A 16,027-nucleotide genomic window follows, 5' to 3' on the forward strand; every position below is an offset into this window, starting at 1 on the left:
AGTGTCTATTCTAGGTGTGTGTGAGCTCTAACTGTTCAGAAATATCCTTCTCTGACCCAGAGGATGCTATTGAAGGACACACCTAGAAGCTCTCAGTATTGGCCAGATCTCACATTCCTCGCTTGTGTGTAATTCTCTGAGATTTTATTAAATTTAGGACAAGATTAGTCAGGAAATTTCAGAATAACAATTGAACAAATGATCTTACCATATGACATCTGAAAGAAAAACCTTAGAAAGTCTGCCAATTTTCTTGTGGGAACAGAGGATATAGCAACATTTTTTCATTCTATAAAACATGTCCTTTAAATATTTACTAGTCTTGTATTTTCTACATGTGGCCATATCCCAAGCAAAAGCCCTCTACCTCTCACTAAAGTATGCTTAGGAACATTCACTGCATATGCAAAAAGTTTTAAAGGATCCAGATGTGAATTAGAAAAACAACCGTGTCCATTATAACTGAATTTCAAACTACTGGAGTAAGATCAAGCAGGAAAGCTGTGGTTTATTCCAGAGCACCACCCACACAATTCTCTGAGTAGGATACCAAATGACAGCAAAATGCAAAACAAAGCTGTCACATCTGATTACACTCCCAGTGACTAAATGGACAACAGACAAGAGATTTTCTCGATCTTGATAAGCTCTCAAAATAAACCTTGTATCACTGTACGGCCATACATATCATAAATTTCTTATTAACAACTTTTTTTTTCTTTTTGGCTATAAAACATCACTTATGAGTCAACAAACTTGAGGAATACTTACAGGACTATAGTGTGGGAATAAATTAAAGCTTCTCTTTTGAAATAGGAACAGTTTATTTTTGCACTCCAGAGAACTGAAATTTCAAGATGCACTATTGAAGAGGTCTTGGCAGAAAACAATACCCACACAGTGCTGTTGAAACAGCAATGGCTGCAGCTTAAGCAATAGCAACAAATACACTATTAACTTTGAAAGACTGTACAATCAGCATCGCATTGTGAAAATCAGTTGCTTGCTTTAGGAACACTCTCATGCAAGGCAAATGGGCGGCTTTCAGCATTTCTAGGAGGACAGAATTTCCTATTTTTTACCAGTACTGGACAATAGACATACTTTCCTTAGAGTTTTACCTGATTGTAAAGCATTTCCTTTCAAAACTAGCGAGCAGGTTTAGGCACTCAGTCGGCAAGGCGGAGCCTGTCCGAGCCTGGGCAGGACAGCACAGCCATCACTGCTGTTTGCCAGGGCACAGGAGAGGCGTGTCCCTGGGATGGCTACAGACCTCTGCCAACCCTTCCTCGGGTAGACGCATCCTCTGCTCTTCTCACTGGAACAAATTTAGGCACAGGTGCTCACACTCCAGGAACAGCAAGCCTTTGTCCGGGGCTGAGGGTCTATGGTGGGCCGGAGCTCTCGCCTGACGTGCCGGGCCGGCAGCGGCAGCCGGGTAGTGGCACATCGCAGCCGAGAAGCCGGCAAACCTCGTGGGCCCCTTGGCATCCAGCCGGGTGCAGAGTAAACTCTGCTGTCAGAAGCACAGACTGCCACAGCACCCCGCCCGCTGCTGTCACCTTCGGCCCCTGGCACACACAGTCATGGCAGGGGACATTCTGTGGCACCGGGTTCTGCCGACACAGCGGGACTCAGGCTGGGTACTCGGGTGGTGGAGTCACCGTCCCTGGGGGTGTTTAGGGACAGACTGGACGTGGCCCTCAGTGCCAGGGTCTGGTTAGCACGGTGGTGATCGGTCACAGGATGGCCGCAGAGGTCCTTTCCAGCCTCAGGGACTCTGTGACTCCGTGAATTCTGCCGAAATCTCTGAAGAGCTGCACTGCCCCGGGTTCCCAAGGGCGGGATAAGAGGGGCAGGGACGCGGGCACGGCCCGCCTCAGGCCGGGAGCAAGGGGCACCGCCGGGGAACAGCGAGGAGCTGCTGGCGGCTGCGTGAGGGGAGAGGCTGCGGGCAGGCGCAGGACAGACGAGATCAGATTAGATATTTAGAAAAAAATCACTATTCGGGTGATGTGGCCTTGGAACAGGCTGCACAGAGAGGTGGTGGAGTCACCATCCCTAGAGGTGTTTAAGGGTGATGAGGTTTAGGGGTAGTGCCGGTTTGACACCGGGACTGGATGATTTTAAAGGTCTCTTCTAGCCTTGAACATTCTATGATTCGGTAGGATGCCGGGAGGGTTCTGGAGAGGCGATGCTGCCCGGGGAGCGGAGGGGGCTGCTCACAAGGGGAAATGCCCCGAGCGCGGATCCAGACCCCGATCCCGCCGCAGCCCGGCCACGCTGCCGCTCAGCCGCGCACCGCTGCGCCTGCGCCAGACCTCCAGCGCGCCAGGGGGCGCTGCGGCCGCCATCGCCCGCTGCGGGCCGCGCGGGGCCGGGCCGTGCTCCGCCTCAACAGCGCGGCCTCTCCCGGGCGGGCCGGGCCGGGGCCATGGGGAAGAAGCACAAGAAGCACAAGTCGGACAAACATCCCTACGAGGGTGGGTCCCTACGGGGGTGGGCGGGCAGAGGCCGCCGGGCAGCGCGGCCCGAAGCGGACGCGGGCCCCGGAGCCCCCGGCGGCGGCCGCCCCGCCCCGCCGGGCCCAGCGCCGGGGAGGTTTGAACGCTGCGGGCTGAGGCTGCGGGGAGCGGGGCCCTCACTCCCCGGCGGGCCCGGGGTCGGGAGATGGGCGGCGGGCTCGGCTCTGCGCGGGGGAGAAGCAGCTGTAGGGACTGGAAATGAGGAAATGGTGCGGTGAGGAAGAGGAGTGATCGCGCGGGGTTATTGAGGACAGGAGTGTGTTTTATCTGGTACTCACACAGCCTGTTTCTCTGCTGGTTTAAGAATACGTAGAAAAGCCATTGAAGCTGGTGCTGAAAGTTGGAGGAAATGAAGTTGCTGAGCTTTCCACTGGAAATGCTGGACTTGATTCCAGCCTCTACGAAGACAAATCTGAACATGAAAAACACAAAGACAGAAAAAGGAAAAAGAGGAAGAAAGGAGAAAAACAAGTTCCTGGCGAAGAAAAGGAGAAAAGAAGGAGAAAAGTTAAGGTATGTGTTCATGTTACTGCATTTTAGCAAAAAAAAGTTTTGACTTTCTCTAGGTTTCACATCAAAAGGTCAGCAGATGTGACTGTAACTTGTATCCTTAAGCTGGAGTGCGTTCAGCCTCGGTGTGTGAGGCATTCCTGTCTCATTTTTTAAGGATATGCACCAGATAGCTGTCACATTTTCTAAACAACTAATTCAGTGGTACATTGTATTGTACGGCTGAATTATTTCAGTGTCCAGCAGATGGAGACAGTACATAAAGAATACAGAATTTTTAAGCACTTACAAACTATTCTTATTTTCTAAACTTTGTGAATATGTTTTGAAAAATCTAGAGAGCATTATGTACATTAATAATGCAGGCTTTGCAGGTTTTCTTACATTTCCATAACAATCTTTCTAGGAGGATAAAAAGAAACGAGATCGAGACCATGGAGACAGTGAGGGAGAGCAGGAAATGAAATGTCAGACCCCCGTCAGAATGGAATTGTCACCAGAGAAACCACTGACGAGCTCTTTATCCAAGCAGGAGGGTAGGGGGAAAAAGACATTTCTTTTGCTAATTCATGTTTTCTGTAGTTGACTCATGTTTTATTGCTCTTTGTTTCTGTAGCAAGTGACTTGGCATTTTGTGCCATCTGTTTTTCTCCATATTGTACAAAGTTTGGAATTAGTTTTCTGTACACTTCCTTTGCAGAGTGGTATCTGTCAGAGTGAGCAGAATGTGAAGTAAGGGCAATGAGAAAAGTAGATCCCCTGTAGGTATTGTGGGGTTTGCCATGGTGTTCTTTTCTTTATACTGAATTCTCAAGGTGCGTCAGTTTTGTTTGGTTGATTTGTAATATCTTGGAATTGCAGTCAGTTGTGCCTCACAGTTTCTCCCCCTCTCCTTGTTTTTGCTCTAGAGGTGGAGCAGACACCACTTCAGGAAGCTCTGAATCAGCTCATGAGACAGCTGCAGAGGTAATGTCTGTGCTACAGGCTTGCAGAGCTGTGAAGTGAAAATAACATCCAGTAAGGGAAGGGGCACACACAGAGCTCAGTGAAAATATTATTGGTAAATATATTGCTAAGAGGCCTATTTTAGGAATTTAAGTGCTAGTTTAAGAAAGTGTATTTAGAATTTCTCTTCAGCTTAGGCTTCTTGTGAACACCTCCAGTTTCAAGTTCATAGTAGTTTTAAAAAGCCTTCAAAACCAGGGAAGTTTTCCAATAATGTGATGCTTTCTTTAGAGGAAGCTTTTGAAAGGAAAGCACAAGAAATTATAATTAACTTGCCAAAGTTTCTTTTACCTTGAGTTCTATTTTAGCATTATTTACAATAAAAAGGAAGAATGCATTTGAAAACTTCAACCATGTTCTCTTACTGTTTTACTAACCATATGTCTTTTTGGTTAAAACCATCAAGTCTGCAGTTCTTTAGAGTAGTTTCTTACTTAAGATAATCTTTCGTGACTTTAAGAGTATCTGCATCTTGTGCAAGAGTGGTTGAAAGATCTTTCCCTTTAGCTGTCTCACCAGACTGATCTTGAAACTTGGTTTGCAAGTTTTCTCTTACCTGTAAATTTGCAAGACCTAGGTGTGGTATCAGTTTCAAGAAATTTAAACTATCAAAAGATACCCGTGTTCGTTTTGGCTCCCTTTCTGTGCATACAAAAAACAACACTTGGATTTTGAATCCTGTCTCTTCTCTTTGATAATTTCTGAGTAAACGATAAATGACAAGAATATTCTTATATTCTGTATATTTTTTAAATTTTTTAATTATTTCTAATATGGTATAAAATACTTTTGTTAAAATGTAAAGCCTTTTAAAAAAATTTGGGGTTTTTTTATCTTCTGGGGAGCACAGATAATTATCAAAATATAGAAAGAACTTCTGAAATGCATTTGTAGTACTTTTTTGGTACATGGGTTTGCATATGAGATCTTTTCAACCTTGAAAGGGAAAGATTGTGCTGACACAAGCTATTTCTCTCTTTATAGTTCTGATTCCTTTTCAGCTTAGTTATTTCCTTTCTATTTAGTTCCAAACTCAGTATGTTCTTTGTTATAAGTTGAAACATAAAAAACCATCTTTCATTTCTTAACAGAAAGGATCCAAGTTCTTTCTTTTCATTTCCTGTGACTGACTTTATTGCCCCTGGCTATTCCATGATCATTAAAAACCCAATGGATTTCAGTACCATGAAAGAGAAGATCAAGAACAATGGGTACCAGTCCATAGAAGAATTAAAGGTAATGTTTTGAATTTTGTTTTGACTACAGAGATGTGTTATGCTCAATTCACTTGAAGGCTAGTATTTTATGGGAGTAGAAAGATGCCAAGATGAATCAGTACTTCTGCCTCAAGAAATGTTTCTTCTTGAATTTTTGTGAGCAAGTGAGTTCTGACTGTAAAAGAGAAAACACTTCTGGTTTGTAAATGTGCATCTCAAAAAGATGCAGATGGTTTTAGGTTTTATGCAGGATTGCATGGAGTCTGTCAGTTTGTCCTTCAGCCTGTTTTAGATCTCTTGCTTTCCCAGGCTAGTCTGGTCATGGAGATCAAGGAGTGAAGGCACTGTGAGCTTGATCCTGTTGACAGCAATCACATGTCCTGGTGCTGTAGTGTGCCTAATGGATCCAAGGTCCTGGTTTGAAAGCCTCCTTGAACTTTCAAAATACGTGGGACCTAGTTTTGTTTTGTTTTCTTCATCAGAAATACTCTAGTTCTTTACTGGGCTAGATGAGGGCCTGAGAGGTGTAATTTGTGTGTAATTAACAATTAGGCAGATGTTAGTTAATAGTATTGGTTGTATTTTCTTACACATTCTTCTTTAGATTTCCAAAACTTAGACGAGCATTCCCTGTTGTAACAGCTGTTTCTGGTTGATTTTAATTTTGTAAATAAATGAGAATGTGATAAAACATATTCACCTGTAGAGGCTGCAGTGAGTATAGAAGTGCAGTTTCCAGCTCACTTGAATTACAAACAAGCATACATTTCTTCATTGTAACTAAAACTTTGGGATAGTCTTTGTAATAATTTAACTTTGCACTGCAGCTTTTCTTTGTCTTTGTTATGTTGCTTCACTTTGTTTTAATGGCTGCTGATTGGCCAGGAGGTGGGTAGCTGTAGTCAAGAGGGCTTCCTTTGAAGCTTTAAAAACTACAAACAGTACACTTAGAGTATTTCAAGGATGTCTCTTGGGTTGATAAATTCAAGTCTTAAAACAGAGTTACATACTTATCCCTGTTTACATTTTTAATAGATTTCTTAAATTCATTCATTTAAAGTATTTGTCTAAGTTTTTTTCCCTAAAGCTCAAGACACCCTATTTGCAACAAGAATATCAGTATATAGTACACTGGAAAATTAACTTTCATTCCAAAATTATTCATTTTTGAACAGGATAACTTCAAACTGATGTGTAATAATGCAATGATTTACAACAAACCAGACACCGTTTACTACAAAGCTGCAAAAAAACTGCTGCACTCAGGGATGAAGATACTTAGCCAGGTAACAAAAAACACCAACCAAAATATTTAAAAGTATACTGCTTCTTTTTTTTTTTATCCCTGTTTATCCCCTTTACAGGGATCTCTTGAAAATTAATAAAACCTTGCTTGGTATTTGTCAAATGCTTGTTGTATATTGGAATATAAATAGTACATTGTTTTAGTAATGCTGCCAGATTAGTCATTGTGGAAACAGTTGAATTTAGTATTTCACCTTCTAGACTCTGTGTTTGCTAGCATAAGAAAGAAAGAACTCAGATAAAATTAGTCTCCGTGGGTAGGTTACAAAAATATTCATTGAAGCAGCAAATAAAAGGATTTTCATGTTATTCAGGAGAGAATTCAGAGCCTGAAACAAAGTATAGAATTCATGGCTGACCTACAGAAGACAAGGAAGCAGAAGGACAAGACAGAACTGCAGCAAACTGGAGAAGAGGAAAATGGTCCTGGGAAAGACAGAGGAGAACCTATGGATGGTGACACCAAAGCATTCAAAACACCTAGCAAAGAGCACAAAAAGTGAAGTATTGTCTGAGTCATTGTAGGATACACCTTTTAAGTGCTACAGAAGCAAGATGACTTAGGGTCCAATGGATGTGGGTTTCTCTTTGGTACTACTTAGACATTTTCATCTCAAGGGAGCTACATTTACATAAAGCATCCTAATTACTAAAACCAAATAAGTTTAGAATCATTTATGATACAATCATTTTTGAGGGTAGGTACTGTTCATCAACTCCATTCCTTCAATTATTTTCTGATTTAGTGTCCATTTCACGGACACTGTGTAGTTTTGGAGAAGGCTTGCAAACGTGCTTTTAAACATTTTGGTACAAAAAGCTACATAGCAAATTTTGATTACTTTTTGTTTGTTTACATAGTAGTTGTATTTGAAACACACAGTTGCCTAGCTACAGAAAGTGTACTTTCTGAAATAGCTATTCATATCTAGAAATACAAGATAGGAAGATGGTAAATATTTAGGAAAATAAATGCTGGATACTAAAATTAAGAGTATCTAATATACCAAGAGTATCTTAGTTTTGTGGGAGACCTTTACAGTGATTAACTGTAAAGGTTTACTGATGTAAACCTTTGTCACATGCCTTCCCCAGCTGTATTACATACAGTCATATTCAATAGCACTCTTTTTTGTTGTTGGTTGTTTTGTCTACAAAACCAGGTACAGAGTAGGCTAAAACTATTGTCACAGTATCCTGTTGTGTTATTTAGCCAGTTGGTGTCCAGCTAGTCCCTAAGTTGTGTGGGTGCATTCACAGGAAGGATAAAGACCTGCTTGAAGACAAGTTACGAAGCAATAGCTTGGAAAGGGAACAAGAGCAGATTGATCGGATTGTTAAGGAGTCCGGAGGGAAGTTAACCAGGCGCCTTGCAAACAGCCAGGTAAGCACTGGGGGCTTTGGTAGCTCCTTTCCCTTTTCCATAAATCAGGTTTCCTTGGCCTCTTATACCAGTTGAAACCTCTTGTCTGCTTTTACTGCAGCTTACACCATTTTACACCATTTATCATCTATGTAAAATCATAAGGTTAAAAAAAAAAGTGCTATTTGAATGCATGCTGAATTTCATCAGCAGAGCAAGTTGAGCTAAAATTTTCAATAAAGTAATAGAAAAGGATGAATAGTAGAAAGCTCAAGAAAATGAATCTGACCTGCAAAAATCTCATAGTTCTGAAACAGACACATACCTGATCAAAGGTTATTAGTATTACAGGAGAAGAAACTCAGATTGGTAGTACTATGCGTGTTTCTTTTTCTACATTTTTTGTCACTTGGCCTCTGCAGAAACATTAATATTTATTATGATATCTCAATTCTTTGTGCCTATACCAATAATAAAATTATCAAGTGAAAGTAAAAATTTAGAGCAGCACTCGATTCTGAGTGACTGATTTCCTTTCTTATTCCTGCAGATAGGACAGTTTCATTAAATGTTTTCATTAGTTTAAGGACCAGGAATTCAAGTACTATGCAAATTAAAATAGTCTAATCTTATTTCAGTGTGAATTCGAAAGAAGAAAACCAGATGGTACAACAACTCTGGGCCTTCTTAATCCCGTTGACCTCGCTGCAGGAGGTGAGTAGGCATGGTTCAGGTAACACGTGACTTCCACGTACCTGGCATCTTTGCAGGGACAGATGAGCAAATCCTGGCCAAGAACTGAATGCCTCTTTCCAGTCTGATCAAGATCTGGATTGGAAAAGCTGCAGCTGAAGGATCACGTAGATGGGCCTCAGCTGTGGCTGTTGTTAGGAGCAGCTGGTGGGAGGCCTCAGTGCTGTTGCTTCTCTGATTTGTGTCAGCTGTTTGTGGAAGCTGCAAAAGAACACTTGCTGCTGGAGAATTTCTTGGAATCCTCTTATTTTTGGTCCATGTACAGAGTGCAGTGTCTGCTGACCCAGAAGGTCACAAGATGTTTTAGAATTGGGAACTGTCTGGGTCCCAGATCATTAGCATGAAGCATTTGGATAGGAAAGCACACTTTGAAAGCCATGTCCTATTTGAGTTCTTAGCTGAGTATTAAATCAGTTCAGTCATCTTCCTATGCCTTCTCTATATTCTGATATGTCCTATTGCAGAACCAGGTTACTGCCCTGTGAGGCTGGGAATGACAGCAGGAAGGCTTCAGTCAGGAGTTAATACATTACAGGGGTTCAAAGAAGACAAAAGAAACAAGGTTACTCCAGGTAAGTGCTGTATATTTTTTTTTTAAGAATACAAATCTTTCTTCTTATATAAATAAAGTGTATCTTGTTACTAGCACACAAATTTGGATCTAACAATTTCTAAAAATCACATTATTAGGTGTCCTTGCCCACGGCAGGGTGTTGTATTTAGTTGTTGTTTTTGCACTGGGTGTTTGGTAACTTGCACTGATGGATTGTCCCATTCTCCCATTTTCACCCTTTAAAGCACAGGGATTGGAAATAGATGATCTTTAAGGTCCCTCCCAACCCAAACCATTCTATGATTCTTTGTATCTATTACACAATTAACAGCACATCACAGAGTCCTGCTTAAGTTACACATAGGAAAGGGGCAAGTTATTTATTTTTTATCTACACTGAGAAGAGAAACCTTTTTGGTGGCTTTAAAAGAGCAGGGATGAGCCTGAGAACCTTTTTCCAGCATCAGTCTCTTCATGTAGTGCTAAGGCACACAGTGATGTTAATGACATATTTGCAAATAAAAATGCATTTGATTTAGATCTTATTAGATATTGTTACATTGTGAACAGATGGTTTGTGAAGGCTTGTTTTCACCTTAAGAAATACATTCCTTTAAAGTTTCTTCTTGGGGGTTGTTTTGGAGCCCCTTCTCATTTCTAGTGAAGCATCCAAAGCAGGGTAATAATTAGTGCTGTTGTTATTCATTAGTGACATACTTGAATTACGGACCCTTCAGTTCCTATGCACCAACATATGATTCGACATTTGCCAACATAAGCAAAGAAGATTCTGACCTAATCTACTCAACATATGGGGAAGACTCTAATCAAGGATCTTCCAGGTAATCCAGCAGGCAGGATGCACAGTACAGCTCCCATGGACAGAGGCAGTTAGGTGAAACTCTCTGCAGGATGGGCTGGCTTTGCTGTGGAGTGATGGCCCCGCCATCTTTATAGCTCACAGGGGTTTGTTTGTGTAAGAAACAAATACTTCAGTAGAAGAACCTGCCTCTAAAGTGTAATTGGAGGAAGAATTGTGATGCTGCTGATTCCTAGGAGTACACTGTCTAAACTTAGATGTATTTATAACTTAAGGACTCACGTTCAAAGCCAGAAGAATTTTGAGTTTTACAAATGTTTATAGAAACTGGTGGGTTTTTTTCACCTTAATTACTGCCTTGAATGAGATACAGCTTTGTAAAAATAATTCTGTTTGTTTATTATTCCTGATTGTAAAAATTTCAAACCTCTTTTGTTTTATGAGAGTGTCACAAGGAGCAGGCACAGTGATACAAATTTTTGGGAAAGGGAGGAATACTTTAGTACAGTGTAAACGTGAAGGGCCTGTGCAAGTTTGCTTTCGTGTTGATGCAGCTGCCTCAGACACTACACTTTTCCAAGTTTTCCAGTGTCCCATTCAGAATGGATTCCTCAGCTACAGAAGGCAGGCATCATTAAACTAAAGCAATCCATTTTGATCAGATACTGTCCTATTTCTTACGTTTTCTGTGCTGTACATAATGGTTTGACCTTGCATAACATTTTTACATTAAATGTTTGATATGAAAGTAGTTACCTGAACTATCTTTATTCTTTCAGCATTCAAGATTTTTTTATGAAATCCCAGGATTATCCTCTCCTAATGGCTGATAGTTTGCTGGATGTTCTGACTAAAGGAGGACATTCTAGAGCTCTCAGAGAACTAGAAATGGTAAGGGTGGATTTGTGTACTATCTATCTGGCTTTTGGTTTTAGCACACAAGCTCTGAAGCAAGAGGAAGACGATGCTAATCCTGTTGATGGGCTTTCTTTCAGTTGATAGAATTGGAAAGTAAAGACTGATCTTTGCCTCCAGTGGCAGGATTTTCTGGAAAGCAATTATTGTATTGTTAATTAGTGAATATTAACATATTGTACATAGAATATAATTACCCATTCTTTGTCCATTATCCCCTTCCCATTATCACTAACTCCTGTTTCAAGACCACTAAGTAGTTGTTTAAAATTGAGGTAATCATTGACAGACTTCTTTTTTCCATGAAAATTTTATCACATGCCTAGCTGTCACTGTTTAGTTCAGGTGAATTAATATGTAGTTTTTCCATTTACTTGGTACCATGCTTTTAAACTCACTCATGTGCTATGTAAAAACACTGAGCAGTCACTTCAAATTCTTAGGAAATTCCAGTCCTGTCCGTGCTAAACATTACTGGAATCAAAGAGGCTCATTTGATAACCTTGACTTAATTGACAATCCAAGAATTATTTGAGAATCTCTTCTGAACAGTTCCTGTTAACTAAAAGTCTTGCTTTGAATTTCAAATTAATGCCAGCTATTGAAATAAACAGATTGTAGCCTTAATGAGTCAAATATTACCTAAATTAATACTAGAAATAGTCCATGGACCTTTTTGCCTCAGCTCACACCTTTCCTTAGCATTACACGTTTAGCTCTTTTCTTGTACCCAGTAGTGGCACTGACTCTCAGGGTCTGGCCTCGTACTCTGGGCAGTATTAAGAGAAATACAATTGCATACAGAAACAGAAAACATTTCAGCCTCTAATAAACACCCTTCCTCTTCTTCCTGCACATCAGTCTCTGATGTGACATCGCTGTGAACTTTGCAAAGAGAAATAAAACCTGAGCTGAAAAAATGTATTTCAGTAAACATTAGTACCCCAAGAAAGACCCTAAAAAATAGCTGCATTATAACTTGCTTTACAGTGAAAGCACATTATGACGTTGCATACTTACCTAGAATATGGCATCTTGTAAGATTTTACTTTGAATTTAAAAGAGTAATTTTAACACTTTCTTTAAAAATCCTTTCTTTATTCAGCCATGTGAGGAAGCTGAAGGCCCACAGGAAAGAAGTGATGCAATGAAAGATGTAAAGGTAACATTTTTCTGTATTAATTAACTTCTCCAACCAACCTGTCCAAGCTCACAGTTATAAAACAGCCTAAAACTTTCAGGGCTGTACTACAACACTGAGACTTTGACAAGCTGTAAATCTTGTGAAAATGGTGTGTCTCTTTGTAGGCATGAGGAGACTAAGGTTCTCCAAAACGTTAAGTCTTAACTATATGTTAAGAGACCTGGAAGAAAATGCTTATGTATTTTTGTTTGTGGTTGTTCAGAACTGTAGCTTTGTTTCTATTTTAATATGGTTTCGTTTAACATGAATTTGTAATGTCAATGTACACAATATGTAGCAGTCTTTGAGAAGTTCTCACTTTGTGCCCTTATAGGCAATACATTATAGATGTCAAATCATTCCACCCAAACTTTGCTCAATTAGAGAAAGCAGTTCTAGGGCCAGGGTGCTCTCCTGGAGCATTTCTTCATCTGCAGCCAGTACCCAGATTCCTTTTGAATTTTGCCCTCAGATCTTTGATAAAATCTCCTTTAGGTGAGCTGAAGGAAGTCTTAAACTGCTTTTTAAGTAGGATGTTGGTCTTAAGTTACCACATTGTTTGTGCATATCCCCAGTGATTTTGGCAGATGCTGATTTCTATTTGCATATGAAATAGAATGAGTAAACAATAACTGTAGAACAGTAAAGTTATACAGGGTGTCTTTTCAGCTTTCCCTCTGTATGTTCACTTACTTTTGTAGATCAGGCTAACCTTACCTTTGTGTTCTGATCTTCCCCAGACAATTTTGTTGTTTCAAGGCTGAACCAAGTATTATTTACATTATTACTTGCTGGGGTTTTTTTTTCAGAGTATGGAAATTGATATTGCTGCCAGGTTGGAGGCTGCTAATAGCGACAGACTTACAGCTCTAAAAGCAGTTACAAACTTTGGCATGCCTATAGAAGAGTTTGATTCTGAGGGTGAGTCTTTGTGGTAGTGAAAGTTCTGATATATGTCTGTAACTCCTTTAGTTTCTCAGTCCCTTACACAATATTTTGTATCGTAAAATAAGTAAATAGACTTAGGTCTTACTAGTCAGGACTTTCTTTTTCTCTTTAAACAGAGGCTGAAATCTTCCAGAGGAAACTTGATGAAACAACAAAGCTGCTCAGAGAACTCCAGGACGCTCAAAATGAACGACTGAGTACAAAACCACCGCCTAATATGATTTGTCTTCTGGGTCCATCTTACAGAGAAATGCACTTGGGTAAATACACTTGTTCTGATCATTCTTGCAGAATTGATCAAGTCCCAACTGGTATCAACTCCAAGAAAAAAAAAGTCTCAAGGGCTGTAGTGTAGATTACATGCTCTGTTAGGCCTAGAGGAGTAACTTAAACTTCTTTGGATGTAAAGCCAGATGAAACTCTTAAATAGTAATTACAAGTATTTTCTCTTTATTCCTAAATGTCCCTAGAACTGATTAAAGCTTCTTTATGCCATGGGGCAGACAATAGCCAAATACCAATAACTCCATGAGTTTTGCAGTGTCTTTGAACAGGTCTGCTTAAGTATTACCAAGTTATTATTGCAAGGCCAGCTTTGATCCAGGATGGATCTGGTGATCAGTCTGTTGAGTTACACTAATTAATACCAGTCATACATTCTTTAGTTATTTGAGCAAACCTGCTTGTCTCACAGATCAACTTCACAGCTTTTGTTAATGGCAGCCCTCTAAGATATGACTGTGTGCAGGGTGCCTGTTTGGCAAGTAAAACTGACTTGTGCAAGACTATTCACGGTCTAAACTAAACCACATTACTGAAGTAATATGACAAAGTCGGTACCACACCAAGTCTAAACCAGACCAAATACTATCTTTTTTTATGGTTCACTACTTAAGGCTTCCTTCTTGAAGGAAAACCACATTTGTAGCAACAAGCACAGTCTATCTTTATATCCAAAGCTTTGTGCTGAATCCCAAAATCCTGCTATTACTAACACCAGTGCTGTGTGGGTGCCATCAGCCCTCTCCCAGCTGCTGCATGTGTGGCCCAAGTTTCATTAACTTACTCTTTTAACTTCTGGTGTTTCCTGATGGCAGCAAGCCTTGGGCAGCAGCTGTTCATTCCTCCTGTTCTTCTTACTTTGTTTCTTGGTTCCCAGGATGTCTTTCACGGCTGCACACAGCACAAGACAGCTCTTCTGTTCTAGAAATATTATTTAACATAGTTGCCTTTGCACTAAATAATTAGACTGTTTGCAGGGTGATTCAGCAATTTGGTGTCTATATGTAGCATATAAACACATCCTCTTATCTTTTTCAGCGGAGAGAGTAACCAATAACCTGAAAGAACTTGCCCAGCAAGTGACTCCAGGTGACATTGTCAGTACTTACGGAATCCGGAAAGCAATGGGAATCTCGGTCCCTCTACCTGAGACAGAAGACAGCTGGGTAGATTTGACAGAGGGTGAGTATATGAAAACATCTTGTAGCATCTGTTCAACTGGAACAAAACCACATCTGCAAATCCTTAGACTGGCTTATGGTAAAACTTTGCAGTAGTGTGGTTCCAATTTTCAGTTCTTCTCTCCTTTTTAAATTCTGTTTCAAATAGAAAGCTGCTGCCTTTGGTCTCAGTCCAAAATGAATCTTTTGTATGTATGGAACTTTGGTTCAGCTACATGGTTACTCTACAATCCATCTTACAGCACTGCCAGCTTTTAAATCTCAGTAATTAATTTAATTTTAATTTTTCCATTTTGCATGAGGTTGCAAGAGAGGAGTTAAAATTCCTCACTTGCTAAAATGAGTACATCGTGATTCCTTCTTCTCCAGGCTTTTGGCTGTGCAGGCCTTTTGCTTAGTTTGGCAAGCTGTCATGCTTTGGAACTTGACAGCATGAGTTCAACTTACCCTATCCAGCCAAAAGCAGCGGCTGTTTTTGCTGGATTAGGGAGTCTGGTCAGTGGAGTCTCAGTGCCAGACCGTGTCCTCCCCCATTTATAACATGCACAGCAAAAGAGCACCCAGAGTTAGGGCAGGGCAGGAAGAATTTCCTCTCACAAAACATAATTCACACAACAAATTTAGTCAATCTGTGGCTTATGAAAGTCTTCATTAAATAACATTTTAACTGAAAGAGCAGGATTAATTCAGGAACTCATTCCTATTTTTTAAGGAAACTGCTCAAGAAATTTCCATTTCAAAATTATTGAGCCTTTTCTTTTCCATAACATTACACGGAAGCTTTGCAACAGAACCAAATGAAACACGGGATTTTCTGGGACTGTTGAAGAGCAAACAGCTAACACAGGACTGTCTGCATAAATAGCAAATGACCTGAGGCATGCTCTGCTGTATATGCATGTCCTCACTTGAGCATTCTGTGGTCAGTAACCTGCTATCTGTTGTAAACTTTCAGACTTTGAAGAGCCTAAAAAGACCATCACTGTCCCTGAAAATGAGTGTGGTGCAGTTACAAGCTGAAGATTCTGTTCAGCTTACAGCTGTTTGTTTGATTCCGTTTAAGAACCAGGTAAAAGTCTTCAGGTGCATTCACCATGTGTGTTCATTGTGTGTTAAACTACTTTTGTTTATTAAATTTTGGAGCTGATGGCTTTTGAAGGGTTTGTATTAGTTACTTCTGCTATGTAAATGCACTAAATTATTCTTTTTGCATTCTCTAATATTTGTAAGCGCCTCTGCCGCATTTAAGTTTTCCTAAATTGCCAAGTGTCTGGAAAAGTCAAAGCATAATGAAAATGTGCCTATATATGGTACAGGGACTCAACCAAAAGTTTCTAGAAGCAATGTATAGACTTGTCTCTGAGTCTGGTTAGTGCAAACATCATTAGTGTTTGAACATGCCCCTTTTTAAAATTACTGTGCAACTCTCATGGACATGAGGAAGAGAAATAAACTTTTTATACAAAA

The 16,027-nt window shown here is 40.3% G+C and overlaps 1 protein-coding gene across 2 annotated transcripts; it reads left to right on the forward strand.

The window, feature by feature from the left end:
- The first annotated feature begins 2,358 nt into the window (after positions 1 to 2,358).
- BRD7 (bromodomain containing 7) lies at positions 2,359 to 16,027 on the forward strand. Of its 2 annotated transcripts, none has more exons than XM_041458930.1 (17): positions 2,359 to 2,483; positions 2,830 to 3,038; positions 3,442 to 3,571; positions 3,944 to 4,001; positions 5,132 to 5,276; positions 6,433 to 6,543; positions 6,877 to 7,061; positions 7,823 to 7,946; positions 8,564 to 8,639; positions 9,143 to 9,250; positions 9,941 to 10,073; positions 10,831 to 10,942; positions 12,072 to 12,128; positions 12,959 to 13,070; positions 13,214 to 13,357; positions 14,418 to 14,561; positions 15,516 to 16,027. In XM_041458930.1, exons 1-17 carry the CDS (start codon positions 2,435 to 2,437, stop codon positions 15,578 to 15,580), a joined length of 1,962 nt encoding a protein of 653 aa, XP_041314864.1. In that variant the 5' UTR covers positions 2,359 to 2,434; the 3' UTR covers positions 15,581 to 16,027. The 2 variants fall into 2 exon arrangements, with proteins under 2 accessions (XP_041314864.1, XP_041314865.1); XM_041458931.1 differs by lacking the exon at positions 2,359 to 2,483 and adding an exon at positions 2,538 to 2,734.

Source organism: Pyrgilauda ruficollis, unplaced genomic scaffold, assembly GCF_017590135.1.
Source record: "Pyrgilauda ruficollis isolate IOZ18807 unplaced genomic scaffold, ASM1759013v1 scaffold13, whole genome shotgun sequence".
NCBI lineage: Eukaryota > Metazoa > Chordata > Aves > Passeriformes > Passeridae > Pyrgilauda > Pyrgilauda ruficollis.

Coding starts and splice junctions, on each gene's coding strand:
- BRD7 (XM_041458930.1), top strand. CDS start 2,435: ATGGGGAAGAAGCACAAGAAGCACAAGTCGGACAAACATCCCTACGAG. Junction 7,947..8,563: donor GGCGCCTTGCAAACAGCCAG/GTAAGCACTGGG, acceptor ATCTTATTTCAG/TGTGAATTCGAAAGAAGAAA. Junction 12,129..12,958: donor ATGCAATGAAAGATGTAAAG/GTAACATTTTTC, acceptor TTTTTTTTTCAG/AGTATGGAAATTGATATTGC.